This window comes from Trachinotus anak, unplaced genomic scaffold, assembly GCF_046630095.1.
Source record: "Trachinotus anak isolate AG129_WGS33_773 ecotype Australia unplaced genomic scaffold, CSIRO_AGI_Tana_v1 ptg000019l, whole genome shotgun sequence".
NCBI lineage: Eukaryota > Metazoa > Chordata > Actinopteri > Carangiformes > Carangidae > Trachinotus > Trachinotus anak.
The window spans coordinates 28,166,952-28,186,825 of record NW_027273870.1 but is presented as its reverse complement, the minus strand read 5'-3'; the positions used below and the strand labels follow the sequence as shown (position 1 = coordinate 28,186,825).

The following is a 19,874-nucleotide window of genomic DNA, read 5'->3' as shown; positions in this document are numbered from 1 at the left end:
GGCAGTCTTCTACAGATTTGCAGTCAAGGTTTACAGGACGATATGCCTGACAGCTCTCTGCCCAGACAATCCGGAACAGACTGCACGCAGCCAATTTCCGGTCATATAGGGCTGCCAGGAGGCCTGCCATGACTGCCCTTCACCGTCAGGCCCATTTGCGCTGGTGTCTGCAACACGTGCACTGGAACCTGAACATGTGGAGGAACGTTATGTTCAGCGATGAGTCCCGATTCTGCCTACGGCGCTTGGATTGTAGGGTCAAAGTGTGGAGACATCTTTTGGTGGAGGCAGTGTGGGGCGGCATCTCCCTCACTGGAAAAACCAGGCTTGTCATCATTGGAGGCAATCTCAATGCAGAGAGATATTGAGATGAAATTCTGCAACCAGTGGCAATCCCATATCTCCACAGTCTGGGACCAAACTCTATCCTCCAAGATGACAACGCTCACCCCCGCAAAGCAGGGTTTATCAGAGACTACCTCCAGAATTTGGGAGTGGAGAGGATGGAATGGCCTGCCAGCAGTCCTGACTTCAACCCCATTGAACACTTGTTGGATCAGCTTGGGCGTGCTGTTCGTGCCAGAGTGACCAACACAACCACGTTGGCTGACTTGCAACAAATGCAGGTTGAAGAATGGGATGCCATCCCACAGCAGTGTGTGACCAGGCTGGTGACCAGCATGAGAAGGAGGTGCCAGGCTGTTGTGGCTGTGTATGGTTCTTCCACATGCTACTGAGGCTCCTGTTTGGCATTGGCAGAGAAGATTTGGCAAATCTTTAACTGGCGCAACCCACACACTCAGCTGTTCAACTGCTTGTTAACACAAGTATCTAATCAGCCAATCACATGGTAGCAACTCAATGCATTTAGGCATATAGACACGGTCAAGACGACCTGCTGAAGTTCAAACCCAGCATCAGAATGGGGTAGAAAGGTGATTTAAGTGACTATGAAGGTGGCATGGTTGTTGTTTTCAGAAACTGCTGATCTACTGGGATTTTCCTGCACAACCATCTCGACGGTTTACAGAGAATGGTCCAAAAAACAGAAAATATCCAGTGAGCGGCAGTTCTGTGGGCAACAGTAACTCAAATAACCACTTGGTACAACCAAGGTTTGCAGAAGAGCATCTCTGAGTGCACAACAGGTCAAACCTTGAAGCAGATGAGATACAGCAGCAGAAAACCACTCCTGTCAGCTAAGAACAGGAAACTGAGGCGACAGTTCACAAGGGCTCAAAAAAACTGGACAATAGAAAATTGGAAAAACTTTGCCTGGTCTGATGAGTCTCAATTTCTGCTGCAACATTTGGATGGTAGGGTCAGAATTTGGTGTCAACAACATGAAAGCATGGATCCATCCTGCCTTGTATCAACGGTTCAGGCTGGTGCCGGTGATGTAATGGTGTGGGGAATATTTCCTTGACACACTTTGGGCCCTTAGCACCAACTGAGCATCGTTTAAACGCCACAGCCCACCTGAGTATTGTTGCTGACCATGTCCATCCCTTTATGACCACAGTGTACCATCTTCTGATGGTTGCTTCCAGCAGGATAACACAAAATGTCACAAAGATCAAACCATCTCAAACTGGTTTCTTGGACATGACAGTGAGTTCACTGAACTCAAACGGCCTCCACAGTCACCAGATCTCAGTCCAATAGATCACCTCTGGGTGTGGTGGAACAGGAGATTCACATCACTGATGCGTAGTCGACAAATCTGCAGCAACTGTGTGATGCTGTCATGTCAATATGGACCAGATCCCTTAGGAATGTTTCCAGCACCTTGTTGAATCTATGCCACGAAGAATTAAGGCAGTTCTGAAGACAAAAGGGGTCCAACCCGGTACTAGCAAGGTGTACCTAATAAAGTGTCCGGTGAGTGTATATAGATTATCCAGTGTAGCATGCTGTTGTATTTAAATGTCAATATGTTACACAGAGTTTTCTTCCTGTTCAATGTCTATCACCCAAATGACAACAACAAAGGTGTTTGGTTGTGCAGATAGACAAATAAAATCAAAACTATATACATGGTTTAATTTTTAGACACAATGAGCAAACACGTTTTTACATATCCTACATATAAGGGAGAACAGGGATGGTTGCAACACATTTGACATATCTGTCTGTATCTTGGAGCTCTTTTAGGCCAGTGTGTCCAAAATGTAAAGCAAACTATTTACATGTCTCTTCTGTTAAATGGTGCAGGTGCTGTCTCAACAACACAAAATGCATGGTTTAGACACAAGGAGTGAAAAGTTACAGTTCATCCCATCGTCCAGGTTAGTTGTAACATTGTCATATAATTATTATGACAAAAACTTAATATTGAAGCTTTTTATTCAACACTTGAATTACTTTTTAACATAATTGGTGTGTGTGTGTGTGTGTGTGTGTGTGTGTGTGTGTGTGTGTGGTTAATGTCCATCACAGTAGTGATAAGACATTTAAACATAATAATAATAATAATAAAAACTGAAAAAAATAAATAACAGAGCACAGACTCATTTTGAGGTTTTGTTGACTGTGCTGTACACTGCTAATGAATCCTCCCCATCTTCTTGACGTCTTGTTCTGTGGAGGGAAGAATAAACCATTCACTCCGACAGTTTTTAACCTAATGTGTAGTTTTACTATAATATGTTCAGCAATTTAAATGTTCTCGTGAGAGGAGCTGCTCACCTCTCTGCACTGCTGCCATCGTTGAGTCTGACAGCAGTGTATTCCACTCTGTCCTCCTCCTCGTCCGCCTCAGTTTCTCTCTGAGGACGAACTCTGACGTTGGAGTAGACAGCATCTGTGTGGTTGGGAGAGAAGCTGATGGTGGCGTACTGAAGGTCATCCTGCTGCTCTGCTGCTTGTCTCTGTGCTGCAGCTGATGGGGTGTCGTACACTGGACCCTCGTTCAGCTGACGGGACAATCACAACTCAAGCGTTACTGGACTTTTATTGCCATGTTGCACACAATGACCGTACAGTTAAATACTAGCTGGACGGGATCAGGGGAGTTTGTTCTTCAATTCTTATTCTACTCCCTACTTCACCAGGAACTGAGAGTTTCTGGGCACAATATTTGATTCTTATTGTTGTGGATGTAAAACTACTTTGTTGAACCAAACAACTGTGATCCTGAAGCTTTCTGCTGCAGTTCCTACTGGTCACCAGCAGAGGTCGATAATATTCACAGATTGCTTCATTTTCCTTTGTTTAGAAAATCACAACACGTGTTTAGATGGGGTCCTTTAACGTTCATCAGTTTCACTGGTGAAGCCTGAGCCACCACATAACTCTATATTTTAGATTTTGTTCAGCTGAGTCTGAACGACCAATTTATGTTTTATACATTCTGATTAGAATACTTGGTGCAGCATTGATCATCCAGCTTTTTGTTTGTGATTTGGGTCAAAAACTATTGTTTGTAAAATAACACACGCACTGAGAGGGTGACCATGAATAAAGTAGACTGTAGTGAGAAATAAAGCACTTTTCAGATGAGTTTCAACAGGACCAGTACAGTCTGACATTCATGTTTCCTTCTGCACTGAAACACCTGAACTCTTCCTCTCTCACCTGTGCTCTGTTGTCAGGTCTCTCTCCACGCTCACACTGCTGTGTGAAGCACTTATCTCTTCTAGATAGGAGGAAACACAATCAAACCAATGAACTGATGCATTTAGGGAACAGATGATTTAGTGAACACAGTCATGGTGACACAGACTTGCTCACCTAATCCACAGGAAGACAGCAAGGACGATGAGAGCCAGGAGAACAGCAGTGATTGTTCCAGCAGCTGCTGATTTCCATGCAGCTGGATAATCAGAAGGAAATACTGAATATTGGTGAGGGAATTAGGGGCTTTACTGTGTAGACATCATTTTTGATGTTTTTGTCATGCATCTGTATAAGTTTAGAAATGTGTTGTATTAAAACAAATTACTGCATGTTAAGGTACGTTAGAGACAGTTTCACTTTGGTTGAGGTGAGGTTGGACGTCTGCCACCGCCTGTAATAGCGGTGGGATGCAAAATAAAAGTTGCAGTAAACAGGTGAGTGTAGATGAATGTTCATCACTCACCTGTAACAACAGTCAGATTTAAGGTGGAATTATGACGTCCTCTTGTGTTCTGGGCTTCACAGTAATAATTCCCACTGTGTTCAGTTGTGATGTTGGTGATGGTGAAGGTCTGTCCTGAAGCTTTTGGTGAGTCTTCATTCTCCTTGTACCAGGTGTAATTAGCTGCTGGGTTAGCATCACTGCTACAGGTCAGAGTCACTGAACTGCCCTCCACTATCTCACCAGAGGGACTCACTGACACAGAGGGAAGCTTTGGAGGATCTGGTGCAAAATATTCCAATAAAAAAAAACGTGTAAATTCTGTGTGCAGACCTGATTTTAATCATAGTAAATCATTTTGTTATCTCTGGACATCCTCTGTCTGTACTTGTAAATACAGAGCGGCTCAGTGATTTGCTGATGTTTGCTACTTACACTGCACATTTAATAATTGAGATGTAGAGTCAATCTGTCCGTATTGATTCTCAGACCTGCAGTGGTAGATCCCTCTGTCCTTAGAGCTGATGGAGGTGAAATGATAAAGTCCTTCTGGTCCTTGAAGCAGTGTTTGGTTCTCCTTGTACCAGGTGTAATTAGCTGCTGGGTTAGCATCACTGCTACAGGTCAGATTGACTGAACTGCCCTCCACTATCTCACCAGTGGGACTCACTGACAGACTGGAGGTCTGCGGACCATCTGGAAGAAATGTATTTACATAGATTTTTATGAATGAAGGTGCGTTGCAGCATCTGAAATTTGAAAGGAGGTTTTGTGATGAAGTGAATCAGTGCTCCGTGAATCACAGCAGCTGACTGTGAATGTGGAGAAAACAAGCATAATCTGGAAAATACTTCTTTTGTTTTTACTCACATTTGACATCAATTGAGACATGTTTGGATGCCGTCTTCCCCAGCTCATTCTCAGCTGCACAGTAATACTCTCCAGAGTCTGAGGACTGGATGGACCTGAAGACAAGCTGTGGTTCTCCACTGAGCAGCAATTGGTTGTTTTTGTACCAGGTGTACATGGCCAGTGGGTTAGCATCACTGCTGCAGGTCACATTCACTGAACTGCCCTTCATTATGTCACCAGAGTGACTCATCAACAAGGAGACAACCTTCGGAGCATCTGCAGGATATGAACATACATCAACATGAGACTGTGATAGAATTATGATAGATTATAGACTCTGGATCTGTCCCAGGTTCTCACCATCTTTCATACCTGTGTGTATTAAAATCACTGGGATCAGGGGAAACCTCATGATTTATTTTTGGAGAAAGCAATGCGTTCTTTAGTGTTATTACTTTTTTTTTTAATACAATATTTGACTTACATCATTACATCATCAACTGCACAATGACAATGGAGCTCTGTGGTGCAGAGGAATAAGCCAAACCAGGTTTTGCGTACCAAGCTGATACTTGTTAGTAGGATACATTCACAATGATGACATTTGGTTGGTGACGCAGTGGAGTAAACTCACACACTGGAAGAGAGCGGTGACCCTCATAGGAACAGAAATAACTGTCTTCAGGATCAATGTGTCCAATAAGAGATGGAGACGTCTCTCCCGGAATTTCTTTTTCATTCTTGTACCAGACAAAGGAAGAACGACCAGAGAGAATACAGCTGCTGTGACAAATCAGCCGTGGACCAGCAGAAGACCAGATCACCTGGACCTGTAAATCTGGATCTGTGAACCAGAAACACATTTGTCATATAAAATCAACTGTCAGTAACACTTCGAGATACAACTTGTCCCCCCCCTGGCCAGTGGATAGAAGTGCAACTTACCATGCACAATCAACTCATGCAAATACTCCACATTTATTTAAAACTGCATCTACTTCATATTTAATTCCAAATTAAATTCAAAATACATTTCAACATTATGCTACATTAACTACATCATGACTTTGTGTTGATCAGTACCTGTGACAGTCAGAGTTGTGCCAGGTGAACTGATCCCCCATTCAAATCCTTTTGTTTTGAATTTGAAGCGATACTCAGCTGCATCACTCTCTGTCAGGTCAGTGATTCTCAGGGTGGAGCGTCCTTCCTCTGTTTCAAGAACCTGAATACGACCTGAGTACTGGTCCACAGGTCTGGGATACGGCCACTGATCATTACGGTCAGGACGGAACCATAATTTAGTCGTGATAGATTCATAACTGTTGTAAGAGCAAGAAATGTCGACTGATGAGCCTTTAAAGGCACAGATTCTTCTGTCAGTGTAAGCCACTCTGTTGCAGGTATTATCATAGACACCTGAAAAATGAAATATTTTTGATTATCACCATGAAAACTATTGTCTTTACTGCAGTAGTTCACAGTTGGTTGCATTGCTGTGGACAGGTTTGCCCATGTAAAAGATGCATTAAGTCATGGCACAGTCAAGTCAAGAGCATCATGTTATTAGAAGACTGAATTATAAGACCGACCTGTAAGAAACCCAATTCATGTTTAAAGCATAGAGAAGAAATAGCCCTCCTGAAATGTCATTTTGTTACATTTATTACATTATTCTCACCTGTTTTAAGCTTTTATTGTCTTATTTCTTTACTGATTAGAGATGCTTTTATTTTGAAAACGTATCAGACATGGAGTTCCTGTTTACATAGCATTAGCTTGACTGAGGGAAAAATGGTAAAACACAAAGAAGGGAACTTTTCATGTAGTTTTAACAACCCCCCCCCCCCCCCCCCCCCCCCCCGAAGAGGCACAAGGTTAGTATCTATTGTCAGCACTGTAAGACGTGGTTTTTGTGTTAAAGAAGTTTCAAACTGCAGTTATTCTATATTTTGAGTTAATATGATGCTAATGCACTAAAGCTGTATGAGAAAGGAGCTAACGTTTTTTACATTGTTGTTTTCTCTTTATTATCTTTGGAGTTTTTCAATAAATTTCAAATCATCAGTTCAAGTGTCAGACCATCTTTCTGCGGGATGTGCTACAGGACTCTTTCCTGCGTGTCAGTTCACATCTCTCCATCACTCTCTACTGTCCTATCAAATAAAGGCTTCTTTAGAAAAAGAAGACTGTGGATTAAACTCACAGACTGTAGGAGAGGGGAAGTCTTCGTGTCCATTTACAGCACAGGAAATGCTGTCTTCACGATTAAAGAAATCTGAAAAAGAAGCTGTATCCTTCTGAATATTCTGTTCATTCTTGTACCAGATGTAGGAAGGATCACCAGATAGAGGACAACTGCTGTGACACTGGAGATTTGACTTTTTACAGTCTCCAACATGGCACCCTCTTAAGTGGTTCACCTGCACCTGGACACCTGGATATGTAAAGAAACAGACACATCATTTCAGACAAATGATAACAGATGCACAGAGATTCGTGGTTTATGTAGTTTCCAACAAAACGTTACCTGTGACAGACAAAGTGACTCCAGGTTCACCAATATATTTCCCGCCTGGTTGGTTTGTTGTGAACCTGAACTTGTACTCAGCTGAGTCGCTCTCTCTCAGGTGTGAGATTCTCAGAGTGCAGGCGTTCTGACCACAGTGATACTGAACACGACCTGAATACTCAGAGTCTGCTTTCAGATCCACAGGTTCATTATTCTGTAATTTAATAAACCAGAATGTTTTCTCAACTGCAGTAACGTTGCCATTTATCCTGGATGGGTAACTGTAGGTGCAGTGTATTTCCACTGTTGATCCAATGAAGGCGCAGATCTGAGTAGAAGTGTAAGTCACTCTCCAGTCACTCTGACCCTGTACCACTGTAACACAGAGCACAGCAGAAACCACAATCAGGTTCCTTAATTTGAGTGGAAACATCACACTGACATCAACCAGTAACAAAATGAACCGTCAACATTTGGTTCCTTATTTTGAGTTCTTGGTAGATGTTATCTTGTTCTCACAAACAGAATTTACAGACATTTGCAGATAAACCCTGAAGTTAGTGAATCCTTCAGATGAACCACTTACAGCTCCTTTTAGACAGTTAATTACAACATCACTACCCTCACTGTGCAGTAATACTCACCAGTAAATGTTGAGCTAAAAAGATACTGAGAGATGCTGCATGTGTGAACATTAGCTACACAGATGTGCAACAAAGAGCAAAATGTGTTTAATTCATTTTCAACATATGGGATCATATCAAAGATTAAACCTATAAAAGCGATGACTGACAAATGTATTGATTTTTTAAAGCTGTTTTAGCTTGTTCTGAGTAAGTTTAGTGCAGATATACAGTACCTGTGACAGTGAGAAGGACGACAAATCCACCTGATACTGCTGTTAAACTCATAGCTGCTCCTCTCATCTCTCTGTGAGACTTCAGAGACATTAAAACACATCAGCTGGTGAACGAAGTATGAAAGAAATATCAATATAATCAAAAAACTATTCTTACATTAGAGAAATGAGATGTTCCTCTGTGCGCAGAGCAACAAGCAAGGGAAAGAAGTGAAGCTGTGAAAAGAAGACGGACTTCCTTCCTCTTCACACTCTTAATATTCATGAAGTCAGTACAAGTCTGACTTACAGTCATGTCGTCATTGTACAAACTACTGCGGAAGTCCTGAGAGGCAAGAGAGAACTTCAGAGCAGGTGGAGAAAAAAAAAGGTTTTGACAAAATAATATTCCTAAAATTCTGTGAAAACAATGAATGAAAAGTTTCTGTAGGTGAAAGAAAAATCTTGTGTCAGGATTTCGTGTTGACAGTTGATCACTGATACTTACAGACGATTGACTGTCAAACCTTTTCATGCTGAGGACCCTTGAATTGATTTGTAACAAACTGTGGACCCCATTTGATTGTGATGGACACAGTATCTCAGTAACGCCAGTAATGACATCTCAGGATCTCCTCAAGGAAATCCCTTCATACTTTGAAAAGATGTCCACTTGAACTCAGGGACGCACTGATTAGACTTTGGTGTTCAAGGGTCAAAGGTCAAGGTCACAGTGACCTCACAAAATGTGGTTTTGGCCTTGTGAACCTAATACCTCCGCAACGCTTGGAGGAAATTCTCCAAATTTTTGCAATTTAGAGAACTGATTATGAAACTGTTTCATGTCAAGGATTTTCAAGATGACATGTAACAAGCCGTGGATCCCATTTGATGTGTTTGTCACTCACTAGCTAGTGGGCTAACAGCTAACATCAGTATAGCCAAAGCTAATGGCAGATCAGCACAGATTCTAACATTTCTATCAACCATCAACTGAAGCACTAATAAATAATAAGCATTGCACTATAATTCTAATATACAATAAACAACATCCAATCCTACTTCATACATTTGAACAATAACCATATTAGTTTAGATACAAAAATACAAATATACAAAGCATATCCAAGTACTTATTCTGTTTTACCCCCATTTGAAGTTTTTCACACACTAGCTAGTGGGCTAATGGCTAATGGCCATATAGCTAACACTAATGTCAGATGTTTTTAGCCAAAAAATAATAATAAGAAATGACATGACAGTAACGTATAATAATTTGCTAACACAATATATAAACTAAGCACAAAAAGTAAGGAAATTTGTGTGTGGTAGATTATTTCTTTGTTGTAAATCTTATACCGTTGGAAAGCCTGTTTATTTCCCTTTTAAACTGAGCCACATTTGTAAAGAACATGCATTTGTGGGATGAGCAGATGAGCTGAATATGTGGGTTATGCCCATGAAATATTTGCCAAATCTTCTCTGCCAATGCCAAACTGCTTTTTTTCCTTGTTGCTATTGACTCTTGTTTTGAGCTTCTGGTACCCCCAGGTGCTGACATTAGGGGAGTCTGATTGGCACCTGATTGTCAGCACCTGTGAGCATGGGCCCTGCTACAGTGGTCAGTTGGTGTCTGCTCCAAGAATTGGCATGCCACGTTTGACTGATCTGGATAGGGCCCGTGCAATAGGGCAACATCAAGCTGGTGTTCTGCAAAACCAAGTTGCAGCATTATTTGGAGTGAGCCCTAGTACCATCTGCAAAGTGAAGGTCAAGTTCCATATAACAGGGGATGTCAGAGACAGGCCGCGAATTGGGCATCCCAAGAAGACGACACCCCAAGAAGACTGTTTCCTCATCTTGTCAGCACTTAGGAACCGTAGGCAGTCTTCTACAGATTTGCAGTCAAGGTTTACAGGACGATATGCCCGACAGCTCTCTGCCCAGACAATCCAGAACAGACTGCACGCAGCCAATTTCCGGTCATATAGGGCTGCCAGGAGGCCTGCCATGACTGCCCTTCACCGTCAGGCCCGTTTGCGCTGGTGTCTGCAACACGTGCACTGGAACCTGAACATGTGGAGGAACGTTATGTTCAGCGATGAGTCCCGATTCTGCCTACGGCGCTTGGATTGTAGGGTCAAAGTGTGGAGACATCTTTTGGTGGAGGCAGTGTGATGGTGTGGGGCGGCATCTCCCTCACTGGAAAAACCAGGCTTGTCATCATTGGAGGCAATCTCAACGCAGAGAGATATTGAGATGAAATTCTGCAACCAGTGGCAATCCCATATCTCCACAGTCTGGGACCAAACTCTATCCTCCAAGATGACAACGCTCACCCCCGCAAAGCAGGGTTTATCAGAGACTACCTCCAGAATTTGGGAGTGGAGAGGATGGAATGGCCTGCCAGCAGTCCTGACTTCAACCCCATTGAACACTTGTTGGATCAGCTTGGGCGTGCTGTTCGTGCCAGAGTGACCAACACAACCACGTTGGCTGACTTACAACAAATGCAGGTTGAAGAATGGGATGCCATCCCACAGCAGTGTGTGACCAGGCTGGTGACCAGCATGAGAAGGAGGTGCCAGGCTGATGTGGCTGTGTATGGTTCTTCCACATGCTACTGAGGCTCCTGTTTGTTAAATGAATAAATTGTTAAATTGCCAATATGTCTTGTTTCTTCAGACTTCAATCATCCAATCCACCAAACAAGAGTCAACAGCAAAAAAAAAAAATGCTGTTTGGCATTGGCAGAGAAGATTTGGCAAATCTTTCACTGGCGCAACCCACACACTCAGCTGTTCAACTGCTTGTTAACACAAGTATCTAATCAGCCAATCACATGGTAGCAACTCAATGCATTTAGGCATATAGACACGGTCAAGACGACCTGCTGAAGTTCAAACCCAGCATCAGAATGGGGTAGAAAGGTGATTTAAGTGACTATGAAGGTGGCATGGTTGTTGTTTTCAGAAACTGCTGATCTACTGGGATTTTCCTGCACAACCATCTCGACGGTTTACAGAGAATGGTCCAAAAAAGAGAAAATATCCAGTGAGCGGCAGTTCTGTGGGCAACAGTAACTCAAATAACCACTCGGTACAACCAAGGTTTGCAGAAGAGCATCTCTGAGTGCACAACAGGTCAAACCTTGAAGCAGATGAGATACAGCAGCAGAAAACCACTCCTGTCAGCTAAGAACAGGAAACTGAGGCGACAGTTCACAAGGGCTCAACAAAACTGGACAACAGAAAATTGGAAAAACGTTGCCTGGTCTGATGAGTCTCGATTTCTGCTGCAACATTTGGATGGTAGGGTCAGAATTTGGTGTCAACAACATGAAAGCATGGATCCATCCTGCCTTGTATCAACAGTTCAGGCTGGTGCCGGTGATGTAATGGTGTGGGGAATATTTCCTTGACACACTTTGGGCCCTTAGCACCAACTGAGCATTGTTTAAACGCCACAGCCTACCTGAGTATTGTTGCTGACCATGTCCATCCCTTTATGACCACAGTGTACCATCTTCTGATGGTTGCTTCCAGCAGGATAACACAAAATGTCACAAAGATCAAACCATCTCAAACTGGTTTCTTGGACATGACAGTGAGTTCACTGAACTCAAACGGCCTCCACAGTCACCAGATCTCAATCCAATAGATCACCTCTGGGTGTGGTGGAACAGGAGATTCACATCACTGATGCGTAGTCGACAAATCTGCAGCAACTGTGTGATGCTGTCATGTCAATATGGACCAGATCCCTTAGGAATGTTTCCAGCACCTTGTTGAATCTATGCCACGAAGAATTAAGGCAGTTCTGAAGACAAAAGGGGTCCAACCCGGTACTAGCAAGGTGTACCTAATAAAGTGGCCAGTGAGTGTATATACATTATCCAGTGTAGCATGCTGTTGTATTTAAATGTCAATATGTTACACAGAGTTTTCTTCCTGTTCAATGTCTATCACCCAAATGACAACAACAAAGGTGTTTGGTTGTGCAGATAGACAAATAAAATCAAAACTATATACATGGTTTAATTTTTAGACACAATGAGCAAACATGTTTTTACATATCCTACATATAAGGGAGACCAGGGATGGTTGCAACACATTTGACATATCTGTCTGTATCTTGGAGCTCTCTTAGGCCAGTGTGTCCAAAATGTAAAGCAAACTATTTACATGTCTCTTCTGTTAAATGGTGCAGGTGCTGTCTCAACAACACAAAATGCATGGTTTAGACACAAGGAGTGAAAAGTTACAGTTCATCCCATCGTCCAGGTTAGTTGTAACATTGTCATATAATTATTATGACAAAAACTTAATATTGAAGCTTTTTATTCAACACTTGAATTACTTTTTAACATAATTGGTGTGTGTGTGTGTGTGTGTGTGTGTGTGTGTGTGTGTGTGTGTGGTTAATGTCCATCACAGTAGTGATAAGACATTTAAACATAATAATAATAATAATAAAAACTGAAAAAAATAAATAACAGAGCACAGACTCATGTTGAGGTTTTGTTGACTGTGCTGTACACTGCTAATGAATCCTCCCCATCTTCTTGACGTCTTGTTCTGTGGAGGGAAGAATAAACCATTCACTCCGACAGTTTTTAACCTAATGTGTAGTTTTACTATAATATGTTCAGCAATTTAAATGTTCTCGTGAGAGGAGCTGCTCACCTCGCTGCACTGCTGCCATCGTTGAGTCTGACAGCAGTGTATTCCACTCTGTCCTCCTCCTCGTCCGCCTCAGTTTCTCTCTGAGGACGAACTCTGACGTTGGAGTAGACAGCATCTGTGTGGTTGGGAGAGAAGCTGATGGTGGCGTACTGAAGGTCATCCTGCTGCTCTGCTGCTTGTCTCTGTGCTGCAGCTGATGGGGTGTCGTACACTGGACCCTCGTTCAGCTGACGGGACAATCACAACTCAAGCGTTACTGGACTTTTATTGCCATGTTGCACACAATGACCGTACAGTTAAATACTAGCTGGACGGGATCAGGGGAGTTTGTTCTTCAATTCTTATTCTACTCCCTACTTCACCAGGAACTGAGAGTTTCTGGGCACAATATTTGATTCTTATTGTTGTGGATGTAAAACTACTTTGTTGAACCAAACAACTGTGATCCTGAAGCTTTCTGCTGCAATTCCTACTGGTCACCAGCAGAGGTCGATAATATTCACAGATTGCTTCATTTTCCTTCGTTTAGAAAATCACAACACGTGTTTAGATGGGGTCCTTTAACGTTCATCAGTTTCACTGGTGAAGCCTGAGCCACCACATAACTCTATATTTTAGATTTTGTTCAGCTGAGTCTGAACGACCAATTTATGTTTTATACTTCTTCCTCTCTACAGTTCAAATAATGTTGTACTGTACAGCTGTTTCTAGATTGTTTGTAGATTCAGAGTAACTTATGATTTATTATTGTAGGTTACAATAAAGCTTTATTGATCCCTGAGGAGAAATTCACAAGGCTGCCAGCAGTTTATAAAGTAATTCACACATTATGACAATAACTATTCTAATCTAATATTATAATATACTTCTTTTTTTTAAATGGACCATGGTCCATATCAGTACTTTTACTTTTGGTACTTTAAGTACATTCTGATTAGAATACTTGGTGCAGCATTGATCATCCAGCTTTTTGTTTGTGATTTGGGTCAAAAACTATTGTTTGTAAAATAACACACGCACTGAGAGGGTGACCATGAATAAAGTAGACTGTAGTGAGAAATAAAGCACTTTTCAGATGAGTTTCAACAGGACCAGTACAGTCTGACATTCATGTTTCCTTCTGCACTGAAACACCTGAACTCTTCCTCTCTCACCTGTGCTCTGTTGTCAGGTCTCTCTCCACGCTCACACTGCTGTGTGAAGCACTTATCTCTTCTAGATAGGAGGAAACACAATCAAACCAATGAACTGATACATTTAGGGAACAGATGATTTAGTGAACACAGTCATGGTGACACAGACTTGCTCACCTAATCCACAGGAAGACAGCAAGGACGATGAGAGCCAGGAGAACAGCAGTGATTGTTCCAGCAGCTGCTGATTTCCATGCAGCTGGATAATCAGAAGGAAATACTGAATATTGGTGAGGGAATTAGGGGCTTTACTGTGTAGACATCATTTTTGATGTTTTTGTCATGCATCTGTATAAGTTTAGAAATGTGTTGTATTAAAACAAATTACTGCATGTTAAGGTACGTTAGAGACAGTTTCACTTTGGTTGAGGTCAGGTTGGACGTCTGCCACCGCCTGTAATTGTGATGGGATGCAAAATAAAAGTTGCAGTAAACAGGTGAGTGTAGATGAATGTTCATCACTCACCTGTAACAACAGTCAGATTTAAGGTGGAGCTATGACATCCTCTTGTGCTCTGGGCTTCACAGTAATAATTCCCACTGTGTTCAGTTGTGATGTTGGTGATGGTGAAGATCTGTCCTGAAGTTTTTGGTGAGTCTTCATTCTCCTTGTACCAGGTGTAATTAGCTGCTGGGTTAGCATCACTGCTACAGGTCAGAGTCACTGAACTGCCCTCCACTATCTCACCAGAGGGACTCACTGACACAGAGGGAGGCTTTGGAGGATCTGGTGCAAATTATTCCAATAAAAAATTAAGAATTTAATTCCAATTAAATTCTGTGTGCAGACCTGATTTTAATCATAGTAAATCATTTTGTTATCTCTGGACATCCTCTGTCTGTACTTGTAAATACAGAGCATCTCAGTGATTTGCTGATGTTTGCTACTTACACTGCACATTTAATAATTGAGATGTAGAGTCAATCTGTCCGTATTGATTCTCAGACCTGCAGTGGTAGATCCCTCTGTCCTTAGAGCTGATGGAGTAGAAATGATAAAGTCCTTCTGGTCCTTGAAGCAGTGTTTGGTTCTCCTTGTACCAGGTGTAATTAGCTGCTGGGTTAGCATCACTGCTACAGGTCAGATTGACTGAACTGCCCTCCACTATCTCACCAGTGGGACTCACTGACAGACTGGAGGTCTGCGGACCATCTGGAAGAAATGTATTTACATAGATTTTTATGAATGAAGGTGCGTTGCAGCATCTGAAATTTGAAAGGAGGTTTTGTGATGAAGTGAATCAGTGCTCCGTGAATCACAGCAGCTGACTGTGAATGTGGAGAAAACAAGCATAATCTGGAAAATACTTCTTTTGTTTTTACTCACATTTGACATCAATTGAGACATGTTTGGATGCCGTCTTCCCCAGCTCATTCTCAGCTGCACAGTAATACTCTCCAGAGTCTGAGGACTGGATGGACCTGAAGACAACCTGTGGTTCTCCACTGAGCAGCAATTGGTTGTTTTTGTACCAGGTGTACATGGCCAGTGGGTTAGCATCACTGCTGCAGGTCACATTCACTGAACTGCCCTTCATTATGTCACCAGAGTGACTCATCAACAAGGAGACAACCTTCGGAGCACCTGCAGGATATGAACATACATCAACATGAGACTGTGATAGAATTATGATAGATTATAGACTCTGGATCTGTCCCAGGTTCTCACCATCTTTCATACCTGTGTGTATTAAAATCACTGGGATCAGGGGAAACCTCATGATTTATTTTTGGAGAAAGCAATGCGTTCTTTAGTGTTATTACTTTTTTTTTTAATACAATATTTGACTTACATCATTACATCATCAACTGCACAATGACAATGGAGCTCTGTGGTGCAGAGGAATAAGCCAAACCAGGTTTTGCGTACAAAGCTGATACTTATTAGTAGGATACATTCACAATGATGACATTTGGTTGGTGACGCAGTGGAGTAAACTCACACACTGGAAGAGAGCGGTGACCCTCATAGGAACAGAAATAACTGTCTTCAGGATCAATGTGTCCAATAAGAGATGGAGACGTCTCTCCCGGAATTTCTTTTTCATTCTTGTACCAGACAAAGGAAGAACGACCAGAGAGAATACAGCTGCTGTGACAAATCAGCCGTGGACCAGCAGAAGACCAGATCACCTGGACCTGTAAATCTGGATCTGTGAACCAGAAACACATTTGTCATACAAAATCAACTGTCAGTAACACTTAGAGATACAACTTGTCCCCCCCCGGCCAGTGGATATAAGTGCAACCCACCATGCACAATCAACTCATGCAAATACTCCACATTTATTTAAAACTGCATCTACTTCATATTTAATTCCAAATTAAATTCAAAATACATTTCAACATTATGCTACATTAACTACATCATGACTTTGTGTTGATCAGTACCTGTGACAGTCAGAGTTGTGCCAGGTGAACTGATCCCCCATTCAAATCCTTTTGTTTTGAATTTGAAGCGATACTCAGCTGCATCACTCTCTGTCAGGTCAGTGATTCTCAGGGTGGAGCGTCCTTCCTCTGTTTCAAGGACCTGAATACGACCTGAGTACTGGTCCACAGGTCTGGGATACGGCCACTGATCATTATTATCAAGACTGAACCATAATTTAGTCGTGATATATTCATAACTGTTGTAAGAGCAAGAAATGTCGACTGATGAGCCTTTAAAGGCACAGATTCTTCTGTCAGTGTAAGCCACTCTGTTGCAGGTATTATCATAGACACCTGAAAAATGAAATATTTTTGATTATCACCATGAAAACTATTGTCTTTACTGCAGTAGTTCACAGTTGGTTGCATTGCTGTGGACAGGTTTGCCCATGTAAAAGATGCATTAAGTCATGGCACAGTCAAGTCAAGAGCATCATGTTATTAGAAGATTGAATTATAAGACCGACCTGTAAGAAACCCAATTCATGTTTAAAGCATAGAGAGGAAATAGCCCTCCTGAAATGTCATTTTGTTACATTTATTACATTATTCTCACCTGTTTTAAGCTTTTATTGTCTTATTTCTTTACTGATTACGTTTTTTACATTGTTGTTTTCTCTTTATTATCAGTTCTTACTTTGATTTTGGAGTTTTTCAATAAATTTCAAATCATCAGTTCAAGTGTCAGACCATCCTTTGGTGGGATATGCTACAGGACTCTTTCCTGCGTGTCATTTCACATCTCTCTATCACTCTCTACTATCCTATCAAATAAAGGCTTCTTTAGAAAAAGAAGACTGTGGATTAAACTCACAGACTGTAGGAGAGGGGAAGTCTTCGTGTCCATTTACAGCACAGGAAATGCTTTCTTTACGATAAAAGTAATCTGAAAAAGAAGCTGTATCCTCCCAAATATTCTGTTCATTCTTATACCAGATGTAGGAAGGATCACCAGATAGAGGACAACTGCTGTGACACTGGAGACGTGACAGTGTGCAGGACTGATATCTGCACAATGATGAGCTGTCCTCCTGCACCTGTAAACCTTGATTTACAAAGAAACAGACACTATTTTAGACAGAGCTGTCTAACACAGACAAATGATAACAGATGCACAGAGATTCGTGGTTTATTTAGTTTCCAACAAAACGTTACCTGTGACAGACAAAGTGACTCCAGGTTCACCAATATATTTCCCGCCTGGTTGGTTTGTTATGAACCTGAACTTGTACTCAGCTGAGTCGCTCTCTCTCAGGTGTGAGATTCTCAGAGTGCAGGCGTTCTGACCACAGTGATACTGAACACGACCTGAATACTCAGAGTCTGCTCTCAGATCCACAGGTTCATTATTCTGCAATTTAATAAACCAGAATGTTTTCTCAACTGCAGTAACGTTGCCATTTATCCTGGATGGGTAACTGTAGGTGCAGTGTATTTCCACTGTTGATCCAATGAAGGCGCAGATCTGAGTAGAAGTGTAAGTCACTCTCCAGTCACTCTGACCCTGTACCACTGTAACACAGAGCACAGCAGAAACCACAGGTTTACAGCAACATCAGAGGACAGGCTTGAATGTGTGGAGGTGCTTCTGAAAAGACAACATGGAGGAACCTCACCTTCAGAGGGTTTCTCAAAACACTGAAAGTCAAGATGGATATTATTACCCTGATATAGCTAAAAGAAACTTCTGGCCCTACATATGTCTGGGTCCTACATACTTCCACATCTGGGCAGATTCCGTCTGACAGCAAAGCAGCATCTGACAATCTTGCTGTATGTGGGCCTGATTCTGGCTGTGGAACCAGACATATACTGGGCGGGAAGAAAACAAGCATGTGGCCCAACGTGTTCATCTCAAGTGTTCATTCGTAAATTTGAGATATCGGTGATATTTAAGAAGTTTTTTGCCATCTGTTTGACAGTTAACAGTAAAGAGACAGAGAGGAAACAAGGGGAGAGAGGGCGGGGCGTGGGGGAGGGGTTATGACATGCACCAAAAGGTCACAACAAACAACGGATGCTGTGGTGCAGGAGCTGTAACAATTCAGTCACCGAGGCCCTCCAGCTGTCTGTGTTACCATTTATCAATTACTCTCAGCTATTCCAGCATTCTTCCACTGTGTTACTCCATCTGCATCAAGCTTTAATGCCTTACTTTAACCTTTCTCTTCTCATACTAACCAGTCCACAGACACTCTACTAATATGTGGACACTAATTCAAGTTAGTTGACTCGCTCCACAGAAGGAAACTGAGATATTTCTGACAGCTGGAGAATCACCACCTACAGTGCACACAGTGTGAAGAGAATAAGGAGCTGGATATAAATGATCAGAAGAGTGGGGTACTGCGTGCTTGACTAGTGTCCTGTCTGTGGTCAGGTCAGGAGTGTGAAACTAAAGAGAAATGCAAAACACTGATGTGAAACGCTTCAGTGCTCCAGCACCAGTTTGTGATGACTGGTTAATGTTAGGACCTGTTCATGTTACAGAGGACAGTCAGGACATCACATCACATGTTAACTGGTTTTGCAGTTCAGTGCACATGCATGATGACAATGAAGTGTTGATAACAGCAAGTAGAGATAAAGAAAAGGAGAAATTAACACATCCTAATCACCAAAAGTGGCTGCAGTGGTTCACTGGATTTTCTACTTTAAAGAGCAGTTAGGAAAATAAACACTCCACTGTTTTTATTTTTATTTTTCACCCTTGTATCCATCAGCAGCTCCAGCTGTGGTGCAGACATTAGTCCACACATGCCACATAGCTTTGAATCAAAGAAACATCTCAACTCTCTTCCTCCTTTTATTGGAAAAATGAAAGGATGACTCATTATTCTGTATTTGGTAACTCGTGTTTTTCACATTAAACCCAACCACTCTTGGTTTTCTTCCACTGACTAACCTAAAGAATATTTCTTGTCTTGGTTTGTGTCACAACATCATCAAATCTATTGGTGATCTGATTGGCAGTGATTATTCAATACATTTTGTTTCAACCCTCTGTCCCTCAACTAAAATAACTGCTAAATGCCCTGAGATGTAAATGTAAAGGTACAGTACCTGAGAGAACAAAGACAACAAAGCCACTCGCCACTGCAGTGAAGACCATATCTGCTCCGAGCAACTGTTAAAGCTTGTCTCTGATCATCTGTGAAAGAGACACTATGTGTGGGAAATACAGAACAGCAGTTATTCTAGTCAGTAACTACTGCTGTGGTGAATGGAACCAGATCTGCTCTGGCTTCCTTCCTCTTTACTTAATTTACATGCATGGACAGCTGAAAAACTGTACATCCCC

General features: G+C 41.9%; 2 protein-coding genes across 3 annotated transcripts in view; both read right to left on the bottom strand.

Moving 5' to 3' along the window:
• Positions 1–2,022: 2,022 nt before the first annotated feature.
• LOC139636158 (B-cell receptor CD22-like) lies at positions 2,023–19,824 on the bottom strand. Of its 2 annotated transcripts, none has more exons than XM_071503941.1 (12): positions 19,637–19,824; positions 17,729–18,085; positions 7,119–7,349; positions 5,996–6,331; positions 5,547–5,756; positions 4,931–5,188; positions 4,496–4,756; positions 4,082–4,342; positions 3,733–3,814; positions 3,577–3,637; positions 2,689–2,915; positions 2,023–2,580 (listed from the first exon to the last, which is right to left on the bottom strand). In XM_071503941.1, the coding sequence occupies exons 1-12, from the start codon at positions 19,683–19,685 to the stop codon at positions 2,511–2,513; spliced, it is 2,403 nt and encodes an 800-aa protein (XP_071360042.1). In that variant the 5' UTR covers positions 19,686–19,824; the 3' UTR covers positions 2,023–2,510. The 2 variants fall into 2 exon arrangements, with proteins under 2 accessions (XP_071360042.1, XP_071360041.1); XM_071503940.1 differs by lacking the exons at positions 17,729–18,085; positions 19,637–19,824 and adding exons at positions 7,443–11,088; positions 17,372–17,518.
• Positions 12,280–19,874, bottom strand: part of LOC139636157 (B-cell receptor CD22-like) — a 29,470-nt gene continuing 21,875 nt past the window's right edge. The window contains exons 10-13 of the mRNA XM_071503936.1: positions 14,258–14,339; positions 14,102–14,162; positions 12,948–13,174; positions 12,280–12,839 (exon numbers count right to left, since the gene is read on the bottom strand). Coding sequence (XP_071360037.1) covers positions 12,770–12,839; positions 12,948–13,174; positions 14,102–14,162; positions 14,258–14,339 — 440 coding nt within the window. The 3' untranslated portion in view covers positions 12,280–12,769. The remainder of the gene's footprint in view (positions 12,840–12,947; positions 13,175–14,101; positions 14,163–14,257; positions 14,340–19,874) is intronic.

Bases quoted from the DNA above. Each gene is read 5' to 3' on its own strand.
- LOC139636158 (XM_071503940.1), bottom strand. From the start codon at position 7,857: ATGTTTCCACTCAAATTAAGGAACCTGATTGTGGTTTCTGCTGTGCTC. The intron at 4,343-4,495 runs GTAAGTAGCAAA...ATTTTGCACCAG, and splicing joins TCAATTATTAAATGTGCAGT to ATCCTCCAAAGCTTCCCTCT. The intron at 3,815-4,081 runs GTGAGTGATGAA...CTGATTATCCAG, and splicing joins AAATCTGACTGTTGTTACAG to CTGCATGGAAATCAGCAGCT.